We start from the raw sequence: 14,053 nt of genomic DNA on the forward strand, positions 1-14,053 counted from the left end.
TAATGCAAGAGGTTGTTTTTCTTATAACAATTTTTGTAATATTTTAGCTTTGCAAAAATGTGACAGGAAATCTAAATTGTCTTGTATGTGTAAATGAGTAAAAGATTTTATTTCTTTTGCTTTGGAATCTAAATAAGGAGCTTTAAAGTTTGTTCTAGAGCTCTCAGTACTAATCATAATAATTTGGTCTCTCATGTTACAATGCACTATAAAATGGCTTTTATTATTTAGCAGGATATAATGTACAAAGATGCATCAGGATTGTACTCATATTCAATATAGGTAATGAACTGTGACAATAAAAGCACCATAAAATGTTTATTCTTCAGCACCCAAAAAAACACTAGCCACATGTTTTATAAGCTTTCTTAAGCCTTGCTATTTTAATACAGGGCTAATTAACTTTTGGCCTTCCACATGTTGTTGAATTAAAACCAGGTGTTCTTGGCCATGTTAGTTTGGCTGCATATTTGGAGGGCCACAGATAGGATAACACTGTTTTCTAGTTACATAATTCTATGTAACTATCCCAAGTGATTTTTTTTTTTGCAAGGTAGATTCTCAAAAGTTGTTAGTATTTCCAAAAATATATGTACCTTATGCCCAAATGACTTAGACAGAAAGTCATTTTTCTTCTTTGTAACCTCTTTGTTTCTCCTCTCCCATTGTGTTGCATTTGTATGTGTTTGTGTTTATCTTAGCCTAAACACAAGGTAAGTTGCATGTTCTTCACTCTAGGTCACCAGGAGAGAGAGGGGGAGGCTTAGAATGGAGCAATTGGTAGCATCCCCTGCTGCTGCCCATCTGCCTCTCCCACAGAGATGTACTAGTTTCCTCTGATCTGGCCCAGTTTTAAATTCGTCTTTTTTTTGTTGTTGTTGCTGGCCCTTGTATTATTACCCAATTCCTCCCATTGTATTCTGTTTTATCCAATGGACAGTTAGAGTCCTAAGCCCCAGACATAATTTCTTTCCAACATACTGATGGGTTGAAAAGAATAAGAATTGTCCAAACTGAAACTAAAACAGCAGGAACTGGAGGGTGCTTTTAATTGCAGCAACAAAAATGTGAGATATTACTTGCAGTTTATAATTATTTGCAATTTCTGCTGAAACTAAGAAATCTGCACTCTCTTAGGTAGGTTTCTATCAGGAAATCTTATTGATACCTTATTGTTATAGTCGTAGAGATCTACTTTATAATACAGTTGCAATTTATTTGGTACAATGATCTAGTTACAGTGTAATGGACAAATTCTGATTTTGCCATCAAACCCCCAACTCTGAGAATCTTGGAGTTTTACTAAATAGGAGTAGTTCATTCCTCCTCCTCCTCATTAGCAATTGCTGTTATTTGCTGTTGCATTGTGGTTTGTTGCTGTTACCAACAACTCATTGTTTGCTTGTAAATTAAAGTTGTAAATTCAATATATAAGAACATTTTTAAAAAGACTTCTGAGGAATCTAAGCTATAAATAAGTAGCTCAATCTGGATAATTTAGGTTTTCCCTCTAGTAAGTGTGTTATTTCTAGGCTAATTATCTGGTTATTGCTTTCTATATAGGCTTGTACATACAAAAAACCCCTATGGTTAATTGCTATGTTGCTTTCAGAAAGTAGTCTCCTGAAATTGTTAAGTTTATCTCTGTAGTTTCCCAAGTGCCAGCTTGTTGCATGCATAGTTATTCAATTCTGTATGTACCTATAGTTGTTCTTTACAGATCTTTGTAACATTGTATTGCGGTACTCTTTTAAGTAGTTCTTTCTTTTCATAAGGTTTCTTTAAAAATGAAGAACAAGGGAATATGAAGAACAGTGCTTAACATCCACCACAGAAAATTGGGCAGTCACATGGTGACCCATTTAACAACCCATTTGATTCAAATGGAAGCATCTGTGGAATGTAAGGCAAATGTTAACTATGATGATATTTCATATTGAGAATAAGTTGTTGTCTTAATTCAACACTCACAAATCTGCTACTCTGATTTCATGATTTAGTATCCCAAACATCTCTGCATCCTTTGTGAAATATATTTGTTCAATTTGGATAAGTATTCCTGAGATTGGAGCAAAGAGGACTTCTCTTACAAGTTCTGTGTTTCCTACACAGCCTTTAAATCATGTTTGAAATGCTAATATTAACTAGTGCGAGAAATCAAATTTGTTGAATTTCCTACTCAGTGACCAAAAACTCTCAGCAGACTACAGATAGTCCTCAACATGCGACCACAATTGAGCCCAAAATTTCTGTTGCTAAGTGAGACAATTAGAATTTGCCTTATTTTATGCTCTTTCTTGCCACAATTGTTTAGTGAATCACTGCAGTTGTTAAGTTAGTTATACGGTTGTTAAGTGGATCCATCTTTCCCATTGACTTTGCTGGGACACTGCAACTGTTATTAATATAAGTCAGTTGCCAGACAGTTGAATTTTGATCATATGGCTATGGGGGAATACTGCGAAGGTTGTAAGTGTGAAAAATGGTCCTAAGTCGCTTTTTCAGTACTGTTATAACTTTGAATGGTCACTAAATGAACTGTTATAAGTGGAGGACTGTTATATCAGTGTGGGTTATGGATAACCATAGGATTTTGCTAATAGCAAAAAAACCCAGTTTTTAAATGTTTTTGCTTTTGATGTACGTTTTGCATGAAAATGGCATTCAGTGACCACAGGAACTAATATTAATTTGCAGGAAACCAGATATTTAATTTTATTTCTATTAAGTTATACTTTAATAAAATAACTTTTAGAATAAACCAGGCATATTAACACACTCAAAACATCAATCTTGAGTTCTTTATATGTTTTAAATGTAACTTCATGAATGCCAAGTATGGTTCAGTGTGCCACTTCAGTATTCTTGTTTCTGGTATCATCCAACTCTTGAACGATTTTTTTTTTTAGAAATAGGAAAGTAGCTGACATCAGTCTGAAAAAATATCGGTTAAATTAAAAAAAAAGGTGTATTGGGAAAAGACAATACCCAAATCCCATGTCAATTAGATGATTACAAATCTTAATGATACTGTTGATATTAAAGGCAGAAAGATGTTCATTTTGGGTTTTTAAGCACTTGTGTTATTTCTCTCCTTGTAAGCATGGAGATAGATAAACATATATTCATGTTTACTATTTGGAAGGGCGTTCATTAATGCTTTCATTTTATTCTTCCTTCCTGCTGAATTTTGAGACCAATTTGTAGTTACTGAAAATCCCTACCAATTAATGTCTTCTGTTCCCATAATCAACTATCAAATTTCTATTTAGTTTCAAGATGTTTCAGTAAGACTGGGAACTGATATAAAAGTATTTATGTCTTTTTTGCCTTGGGTCACTGCACTGAAGGTCACTCGAGTATACTGAGACTGTTCAATCAAATAGTGCTTCTAGGTTGGTGTAGAAAATACATATGCTTTACTCAACTTCAGGCAAGAAGTGAAAGTAGATCAGCTTCTACCTGTAGCAGGATAATGTGGGCAAATTTTATGCTTTTGGTTAATAAGTGTTAGCAGTCAACAGGACAAAAGGCTTCCTGCATCAAAGGAAACATTTAAATTCTTTAATTTAATTTATATTTTGGTACATTTCTAGTGAAGGCCCACTCTTGAAGGTCTTTTTTTTAAATGTTCACATTTTCTTACCAAAGTTGTGATCTTGTTATTACCACCTCCTCCCTGCAATACCGATTTCAGCATTGTATTAAATCTGATAAATCCCTTCTCTTCAGAAAATTGAAATTAAGGCAGAAAATCTGCTCTTTGTAGAACAAGTTAGATTGGCAGCATCTTTATTAATTTAATTTGCATATAAATAAATCTGAATACCTATTTGCTGATCCTTCATTACACTGCCATGGAGCTTGGAGAATAAACTCATATGCAAGATATAATTTATATATTTGAAAGTGGTGATATTGGTTTGAAATAAAATGTTAAAATGTTATAGGTTATACTATTCATGGTCATAGAGCAAAATACGTTCTTTTTTATTATTGTTTAAAAACCATCTGAGATCCAGTTTGTCTAGTGCAGTGTTTCTCAAACTTGGCGACTTTAAGTCCTGTGGACTTCAACTCCCAGAATCCCCCAGCCAGCATAGCTGGCTGGGGAATTCTGGGAGTTGAAGTCCACAGGACTTAAAGTCGCCAAGTTTGAGAAACACTGGTCTAGTGGTTAAGGTATCAGGCTGGAAACCAGGAGACCACAAACGTCCTGGGTACAAGGCCAGCTGAGTGACCTTGGGCTACACTTCCTTTCAGCAGGCAATGGCCAACCACTTCTGAAAGATTTTGCCACTAAAATGACAGGGACTTGCCCAGGCAGTCTTCAAGAATCAGACATGATTGAATGGGGGAAAACCCCGAGTAATCTAAAAGAAAATTAAATGTGGGAAACAGAAGAGATCCCTTTGGTTTCTAACCATCAGATTTATGTTAAATTGAACAATTGAGATGCTAAAATGCAGCCTTGTCAACACCTTTTGAAATAGGTATAGGTTTGGTTAGGTGACTGTTGATCTTATTTGGGTGCAATTCTGTTCAGCAGTTTAACAAAGTTTATATTGTACCATAAAAGGCTTAGGTGATGTAATGCATATACTGTAAATAGCTAATTGTGAAGAGCATGTCTTTTGCACATTCCTCATGTGGCATCTTCTCACATGGAATTTGTTTGAGTCTCCTGGTTCCTAATTTTGGTTAGCATTCATGTTGTAAGCTTAAACAGAAAATCCAAGGATGCGTATTGTTATGTCTCACTATCCCTTTTTGATGTAAAGTACAGGGTCTGCTCATAAGAATAATAGCTAGAACCTTTCATTTAAGTCATTTATGGAAACCACAATGTTGTTTTTCAATGAATGCATTGCATTTGTAATAATTTCACATGATGAAGTATGCTTGTGTCTCTCTTACTGGTTGTAAAAAGAATCTCTCTATTGTGTCTCTTATTTAACACCTTATGTTTAAGCTGTTATTGATCAACATTTTATATAAGACCTCTGCAATAGTGGATAATACCCTTGGCTTATCTGGGTACAAGAGATGACTAATTCACTCTACCCTGCTAGCTTTGGCATATAGAATGAAAATTTGAATTGTTTGTAACTGTAGAAATTGTAGACTAATTGTCCTTGAGTGAAATCCCCCCCCCCCCAGTGTATATTTAAAGAAAAAGATCCCTTACCATTTAGTTTACAGTTTTGTGCAGTTACAAATACAGAATGATAAGACATGAAAAAATATTAGAAAGACACAAAGACCATGTTTAGTGATAATAAATAGCCACGCTGCACAATGGTGGGATTCAATTTTTTTTACTACCGGTTCTGTGGGTGTGGCAGGGGCAGGGGAAGGATACTGTAAAATTTCCATTCCCTCCCAATCAGCAGGGACTCGGGAGGCAGAGAATAGATGGGGGGTGGGGCTAGTCAGAGGTGGTATTTACTGGTTCTCCGAACTACTCAAAATTTCTGCTACCGGTTCTCCAGAACTGGTGAGAACCTGCTGAAAACCACCTCTGATGCTGTAGCATTGGATCTTTATGAATTTGGGGCTGATCTGTTTCTCTTCCCCTCCACATAATTCAGAGATGAGGCTGAAATATTCTACTTTAGAAGTTAACCACAGTTACTTGTGGTGTGTTCTGATTATGGCTAATTTAAAATAAATCAGGGTGAATGTATCTGTTTTGTTACATAGTAAGTGCAATAATGGCTTTCAACAGTTGTGGACAGATTTCTGCATCTGGATATTCTCCGGAACCCACAACAGTGCAGAAAATATCAGCACTACCAGCCACTCTTCCATATAAGCTACTAAATTCTAGCCTTTTACTCTGTAAATATTACATAAATTATATTGCTTTTACTATTTAATTCATGCCGGTTGCTACAGTCATTCATTTGGCAGCTCTGATCATTAAAAGATTTTGTCCAGACTTACTTGTATAGGAGTATAATTTCTGCATGTAAAAATAAATTGCTGTTCCCATGAGACAGAACGAATGGAATTCTATTTCTCAACATTAATCTATTTGCTAGATTTTTTTTTCATGTTCATATTTACTAAAAGCTGTGAGAGGTCTCTTATATACTTTTTATATACTTTCAGATTATGAAAGGGTGTCATATATGGTGGCTTGTACGGGTAGTACAAGTTTGTTAAGCCTAGTATGGCTTGACAACCACAATTGGGACCAGAATTTCTGTTGCTAAGTGAGATGATTGTTAAGTGAATCACATCTGATTTTACAATCTGTTTTTTAAACAAATTACTGTAATCATTAAACAGATCTGTCTTCCCCATTAACTGCTTGCAGGAACCCAGCTAGGAAATTGTGAAATGAGGTCTTGGGATGTTGAACTGTCGTAAATCCATGACGGTTGCCAAGCACACAAATTTTGATCACTTGACCGCGGCTGGTGGTGATGCTGTGACAGTCATAAATGTGAGAATCAGTTGTTAGTCATGTTTTTTTTTTTTTTTTACTGCTGTTGTAACTTCGAATGGTTGCTGAATGAATGGTTGTAAGTGGGGGACTACCTGTACGTCGCTATACATTGCCTGGCTGTATTGAATATTGAAGTGTCACTCTGTGATCTTTTTTCCTGGCGGCTGCGAGTTGGATAATTTTGTATCTGTTTTTATTATTTTTTAATATTGCAAGCTGCACAGCGTCATATGGGTGATAGGTCAGCCATATCGATAAATAAATAAAAAGGAGGAAAGGCACAGAAATATCAACGAGCAAGCTAACTAAAGCCACCTGATAAACCTGGAGAATGAGAAGGATGATAACAAAAACCAGATTTTTACTTTTCGTTTAGTGTCAAGGGATATGTTATATGGACACAGTAAATGTCTAAACAATGAATGCAAAAAATGCTAATCATCATCTCATCTTTCAGCAAGTTGAAATGTTTTTGCTGGTGCAGAATTTTGTAAGAAAATGCTGTATCTTTGAAGCACTGTAAAGCAAAGTGCAATAAAACGAAATATGCCTATACCTGTAATTAGGGTGGGTTAGAGTCCTGTTAGTATCAAACAGTCAACAGGTACTTGGATAGCTATAGTAAGGCCATATTTAGACTGAGAATTAGACTAACTTTATTGTCACTTTGAATGTACACTAATTGGCATACATTACAATGAAATTTCATTGCATACAGCTCTCAAAGGGTCACCACCTCCAATATGCACTACATAAACGTGACAAAAATATAAATAAACAATTAGATACAAAATTATACATATACCCACATGTATTATATGACCCAGAGAAACAACCGAGTCTAGTTTGGATGTATACAGTCTAGTTTGGATGTACATGGCAAGAAAAACGAATCTTGTGAATTTACCAGATGGATGCCATAGGGAACAAAGCTGTTACAGAATCTTGTATCTTGCTAGAAATATTTCAAAATGTCCTCCCAGAGGGGAGCAACAGAAACAGACTGTAAAGTGGGTGTGTGGGGTCTCTCACAATGCTTTGAATTCTAAGCACATAGCGCTTATAAGCAGTATCCTGAATAACAGGAAGCAAGCTCACAGTACAATGTATATTGCTTTCTTTATCATTCAACTATGAAATATTCCTGGGGTTATATAACATTTAACCTTGCTTAAGACTGGGACTCTCTTGCATTGTTTTGGCCAGAAGCTCAATGATCCCTGTTGTTGTGCATGTCAATAAGCAACATCTTGTGGCATCTATCTCCGAATGCTTTGATCCATTTTTAAAGTGGGCATTTTCTCCACAACACAAAATAAAGATCAGCTTTTTGTCAGCCTACCAACTGAGGTCTGTTTTTAGTTTTTGGCATCTCCCTCTTTTGTCCACAATATCATGTTTTCCTTCATCTTTCTATATGTCTATTTAATTGTGATTGTGCCTCTGTTGGATTCCATTTTAGATTGACCTGCAATCTACTGTTGGGTCCATTTAATAAGATGAATAGATTACAGAGTATGAACTGAGCCTTTCTTTGTTAATTGCCAGTAATAATGCAGACTCTTCCAATATTTTTTAAAAAATCCCAGGACTGTATGTTCTTATGGTAAAATGAATTGCTGTCTACAACTGCTCTTATCTTTTTTTTGTTAAGAAGTTGTTCTCTCCATGCAGTCCATGATTATTGGCATCCAAACTCTAACCATTAGAGTAGGGGTTTCAAACTCAAGGCCCGGGGGCCGGGGTGCTTAGATCTGGCCTGCGGGGCCAACTTTTGAAACAGTGAAGGACTGCCCCACGGTGCATCTGACAGCGAAAACAGTGCTCAAGAGGGCCGTGGGTGATCCTCCTGAGCTCCATTTTCTTTGGCACAGGGTTGCAGGACGCTGTCGCAGCTGAAAACGGAGCTTGGGAGCGTGTTTTCGCTGGCAGAGCGCTCGGGCTACCATAGGCTTCCCCGACATGAGTAACATCGAGCTAGCCACGCCCACCCTGGCCCCCTGTACTCAAACACAGCCCTGATGTGGCCCTCAATGAAATCGAGTTTGACACCCCAGCATTAGAGAGTCTTGAATCTTGTGACTAACAAGTATATGGGCAATATTCTGTGTTCTTTTAGACAGAAATTACTTGTATGAATTGTTTCCCAATGTTCTGTATAGTAGTGCTTCTGTTTATCTAATCTTCTTGACTTTTTTTGAGAAATATGGTGTAGAGAGAAAATCTAATTGACATATTTGGCACAAAGCATGACTTCTGTCCCTGATAATTTAAATTATCTTTTTGGCATTCTTCTCAGTCATTTAATAGTATTTTTGAGATGTGCTGCCTTGATCTATATGTAGTATTAGAAATGTGGTTAGGTTATGTGATTGCACAAAGATATTACAATGACAGCTGGGTGTGAAGAATGAACCAAGCCAGTAGGTTGATGTATTTATTGATATATCCTTTTCAGCAAATCCTGACCTTTTATGCTGCTTGTCGGTCTTAAGAGCTGATATTCCGATCTGGGGCCTAAAATTATTCTGGACCAGAGGATCCTATGATTCAACAGGTAGCTTTTATAATAGCATTCTGGCTTATATAAAACCCTGCTTCTGCCAGAGGATAGATTGCTTCATGCTTTCAAATATCCAGATCATAACCATATGTCTTTTCATACATCTTTTTTTTTAGTGCATTTAAAAAAATTGAAGTAACTATCCTTTTGTAACACAAGTTAGGAAAACAGTAATTGTTCTAACAGATACACACACACAGACACACATGCTATGCTATACTATGCTAGTAAACTGCAAAAGCAGGTTTCTTTCTGTGGAAGGACCATTGCCAAAAGATATGGAAACTTGTCACAGTGTACAAGCTCGTTAAGCTTTTATGCTTATTTGGGATGATTCGCAAAGGCCCACAGGGACGGATACTATTCACTGTCCCAGAACAACATTAATGTTCTTTAATGCAATAGGTTTTGTCATTACATGATCAGTCAGGAAATACTGTACTAAGGGACAAACTTATCTTTTATCACTATGCATTAAGGACATTTTCCTGAAAGTTAGAACAATTAATCAGTGGAACAACATGCCTCTAGAAGTTGTAAATGCTCCAACACTAGAAATTTTTAAGAAGAGATTTGACTAACATTTGTATGAAATGGTATTGGGTTTCCTGCGTGAGCAGGAGGTTGGACTAGAAGACCTTCAAGGTCCCTTTCTATTCTATTCTACTCTACTCTACTCTACTCTACTCTACTCTACTCTACTCATTAGTAGAGTCATATAACCTGTACATGGTTTGCTATTAGGCTCATTATATTTGATCAAGAGTTTTGCAGGAACAACAGCTGCAAACATTATACAAATGGTCAATTGTCTTTGGTTTTCTCCTTCTAGAGTACTCTATTATTATTTTATATCAGCTTGTTTATCCTTTTAGCTATGAGCATTTACACAACCCTATTTCTCACAAATGTCTCACAAAGCTTACTATTGATAGAAGACCTTTAATTCCTGGCGCCAAGCGAGCCGAGGAGCCCTTTTAGTTATGTGGTGTTGCTGAAAATATGATGATAAATCTAACCGCAGGGCTGCCTTCTGGAAGAATCTCAAAGGGTATTTGCAGCAAGCTGAATTGATTTAGATTTTTAAAAAGGAAAAAACCCTAAGTTTCTGAATTTTGTCTCATATATTTAAGCTGCTATGGGAACCCAGTTCCTAAGATTTTGAATTGTTGTGTTCCATATCATGTATGGTCAAACTTATCTTCTGAACATAAGATTGGAAGAAGATTCAAGTAGAAAAGTTGTCTGAGTATAGGTATTGTAATCATTTTATAAAAATGTGAATGGCCTCAGATGGCTTTTATCCATCTTGTTAAAAAATTTTTAAAAGATAAAGACATTTTGTGTAATTAGGAAGCACTTTTAATTTGGACCAAGCAGTTGTCCTCAGAATGTATGTTTATAATCAGATTATCTTACTTGTCAAAATAATATATAGCAGGGGCATCAAACTCTATTTCATTGAGGGCTGCACCAGGGTTGTGTTTGATTTTTGGGGGGCTGGGTGGGCATGGCCAGTTTGATGTCACTTGTGTCAGGGGCACCTATGGTGGCCCACACTCTCTGCCAGTGAAAATGGACTCCTGAGCTCCGTTTTCGGCTGCAACAACCTCCTGAATTCCTTTGCCAGTGAAAACGGAGCTCAGGAGGGCCGCACGCAGCCCTCCCAAACTCCATTTTTCGCTGGTAGAGGCACAGTGGGCCGGTCCTTCGCTATTTCCCAGGCAGCCCCGCGGGCCGGATCTGGCCCCCGGGCCTTGATTTTGACACCCCTGGTATATAGAAAAGAACATTCATGTTTTCATAATTTTCCTCTCTAGCTAGAAATTTTTATGGGAGACTTCCTCTTTAGCTGCTTAAAACTTAGTTGCTTCCCTCCTTTTTTAAAAAGCCTATGACAGGGGTGTCCAAACTTGGGAACTTTAAGACTTGTGGACTTCAACTCCCAGAATTCCCCAGCCAGCCATGCTGGGAGTTGAAGTCCACAAGTCTTAAAGTTCCCAAGTTTGGACACCCCTGGCCTATGATATTGGAATTAATATAGAATAACCTCATTCTCCATGCACTTGTTTAATACATTTGGTAGTTTCATTTGCGCTCCTTATCAGAAACAAAACAAAAATTATAGAATTTTGTTTATTAGGCATATCAAAAGCCTTTTTACTTTTGAGTCTCTCACCATTCATCTGCATGGGATAAGCCTTGCTTCTAGTGTTACGCTTACAGAAGAGAATAACGCCTTACTACTTTCCTCACAATATACATTGTTCATTTTCCTTAATTTTCTTCAAAGCTGAATAGTCTTAGATACCCTAATTTTATATGAGCTGCTTCAGCACTCCGTATTCTCTTGTTTTACCTTATTATCTTGTATAATAATACAAAAATTGGTAAAAGCATATTGTATAACAACATTCCTTACTTATTTTTAATAATTAAAAATTTAAACTGCATAAAGTTTGGGATTTTACCAGGGAAAAGAAGAATCAGAATTCTATCAGATATGGGATAAATGGTATAGGATAGGTGGATGGAGGAAAGAAATAGGAATCCTAGGCGATAAATAAACAGAATGTGGTAGCTCTCATAGATTGTTGTCGGTGTTAAAATGTTTATCCATTGAATAATATAAATACGAATGATTTTTGATAAAAGTACTTTCAAACAAATGTAGCTAAAGGAGAATGTGGGTATCGTCTTTGATTTAAAATGCACAATTTAATGTGAATGAAGTATAAAGAATGATTGTAGTAATGCACGGAACTCAAATGTAACCAATTGACATGCTAGCTGGCAGTTGTATTGAAGAGTGTTTTGTGTGTGTGTTATTCGTCTAATTAAAACAATAAAAAAATAAAAATAAAAGAAAAGTTTGGGATTTTAAATTTCTGATCTTTTTCTGATAGAGTTTGTTTTAAATCTGCAGGCAATAGCAATTTCACACACACACACACACACACACACACATTTTCTTGGTATCTCAGGTGGTGAGATAACCAATAATCCCAAACTCATACTGGGAACTTTATATCTCAAGGGAGACTTGAAGCACAATTCCTCCGTTCTAGACCTATTGACAGAAGCCTAATGCAAGCCGTATTTGAAGAAAAATATTCATGGTTTTTTTTTCCCAATTTTGAAAATATTATTTTCAAATAAAAGAGGATTCCTTTATTTGTCCAATATTATGAAGTTCAAATAATTGGATGTTTTGAAAAAAAAATCTTCTGGGATTTTTCATACTGTTGCTCTGAAATAATAATTGATGTGTAATAGTATATGTTACTAAATAAATTAGCTCCAGTGTAGATGCTGTCAATTTGTCATGGCAGAAGAAACAATTCCATGGCTACAAGATCAGATGAAAATTCTCTTGTTTTTTTTTTTTTTTTGCTTCATGATGATGCCATTTGCTTGGAAAAAAATAATCATGGTGATGGGGGGGAGGGGGGGAGATGAGGAAGAAGAAAACCACAAGAAGACTAGCCCAGTAAATGAGAGCTCAGCAGGGAGCCTTTTGCTTAGCTGTACAATTCCCCCCCCCCCATTTATTAATGAAAACTGTATGCAAATATGAGCAGTTTTCCAAAAAGTTGCTTACACAAGTTGGATGTACGAGACTGACATACTAGTAAAACAAAGGCAGGAGAGGAATTTTTAAATGTCGTGTTATATCAAGCGGACGGCAGGCCGTGTTCCTGTGAAAACATCCAATGTATATGTCAGGACATATTGTAAGATGGAATGGGGAAGAATACATGAATGGTAATTTTGCTTTTTGCAAATTGCAACAAAATGAAAAGGCTGCTGGATGAAGACTTTTTTAAACAGATTAACCGAGTTGGAAGGGACCTTATAGGTCATCTAGTCCAACCCCCCGCTCAAGTAGAGACCCTATACCATTTCTGACAAATGGCAATCCCTCTCTTCTTGAAAGTCTCAAGTGATGAAGTTCCCATAACTTCTGAAGGCAAAGCTGTTCCATTGGTTGATTGTGACAAAATTAGTGGACCAGAGGAATGCCGTTGATATAGTTTACTTGGACTTCAGTAAGGCTTTTGATAAGGTAGACCATAACCTACTACTAGATAAAGTAGAAGAATGTGGGTTAGACAGCATCACCACCAGATGGATTGGTAACTGGCTGACCAACCGCACTCAACGTGTAGTTCTCAATGGAACTGCATCTACATGGAGGGAAGTATGCAGTGGAGTACCCCAAGGCTCTGTTTTAGGCCCAGTACTCTTCAACATCTTCATCAATGATTTGGATGAGGGAATAAATGGGGAACTCATCAAATTTGCAGATGATACGAAGCTGGCAGGAATAGCCAACACTCCAGAAGATAGGCTTAAGATACAGAAGGATCTTGACAAACTTGAACATTGGGCACTATCTAATAAAATGAAATTCAATGGTGAAAAGAGTAAGGTTCTACATTTAGGCAACAAAAACGGAATGCACAGGTACAGTATAGGTGATACCTTACTCAGTAGTAGTAACTGTGAAAGGGATCTTGGAGTCCTAGTGGACAACCATTTAAATATGAGCCAGCAGTGTGCAGCAGCTGCCAAAAAAGCCAACACAGTTCTAGGCTGCATCAACAGAGGGATAGAATCAAGATCACGTGAAGTGTTAATACCACTTTATAATGCCTTGGTAAGGCCACACTTGGAATACTGCATTCAGTTCTGGTCGCCACGATGTAAAAAAGATGTGGAGACTCTAGAAAGAGTGCAGAGAAGAGCAACAAAGATGATTAGGGGACTGGAGACTAAAACATATGAAGAACGGTTGCAGGAACTGGGTATGTTTAGCTTAAGAGAAAGAAGGACTAGGGGAGACATGATAGCATTATTCCAATATCTCAGAGGTTGCCACAAAGAAGAGGGAGTCAAACTATTCTCCAAAGCACCTGAGGGTAGAACAAGAAGCAATGGGTGGAAACTAATCAAGGAGAGAAGCAACTTAGAACTGAGGAGAAATTTCCTGACAGTGAGAACAATTAATCAGTGGAACAGCTTGCCTCCAGAAG

At 36.9% G+C, this 14,053-nt stretch overlaps 1 protein-coding gene across 8 annotated transcripts in view; it reads left to right on the top strand.

Moving 5' to 3' along the window:
* ZNF831 (zinc finger protein 831) overlaps positions 1–14,053 on the top strand; it is a 73,168-nt gene that overhangs the window by 18,867 nt on the left and 40,248 nt on the right. The window contains exon 1 of one of the 8 annotated variants that reach the window (XM_081948366.1): positions 450–533. The exons of 6 other annotated variants lie outside the window; for them this stretch is intronic. In XM_081948366.1, the coding sequence (XP_081804492.1) occupies positions 451–533 (83 nt within the window). In that variant the 5' untranslated portion in view covers position 450. Of the gene's footprint in view, positions 1–449; positions 714–14,053 lie in introns of those variants that run through there. One more of the 8 variants, XM_081948373.1, reaches the window with a different exon arrangement.

Source organism: Natrix helvetica (assembly GCF_964273705.1).
Source record: "Natrix helvetica genome assembly, chromosome: 3".
In the NCBI taxonomy this organism is placed as follows: domain Eukaryota; kingdom Metazoa; phylum Chordata; class Lepidosauria; order Squamata; family Natricidae; genus Natrix; species Natrix helvetica.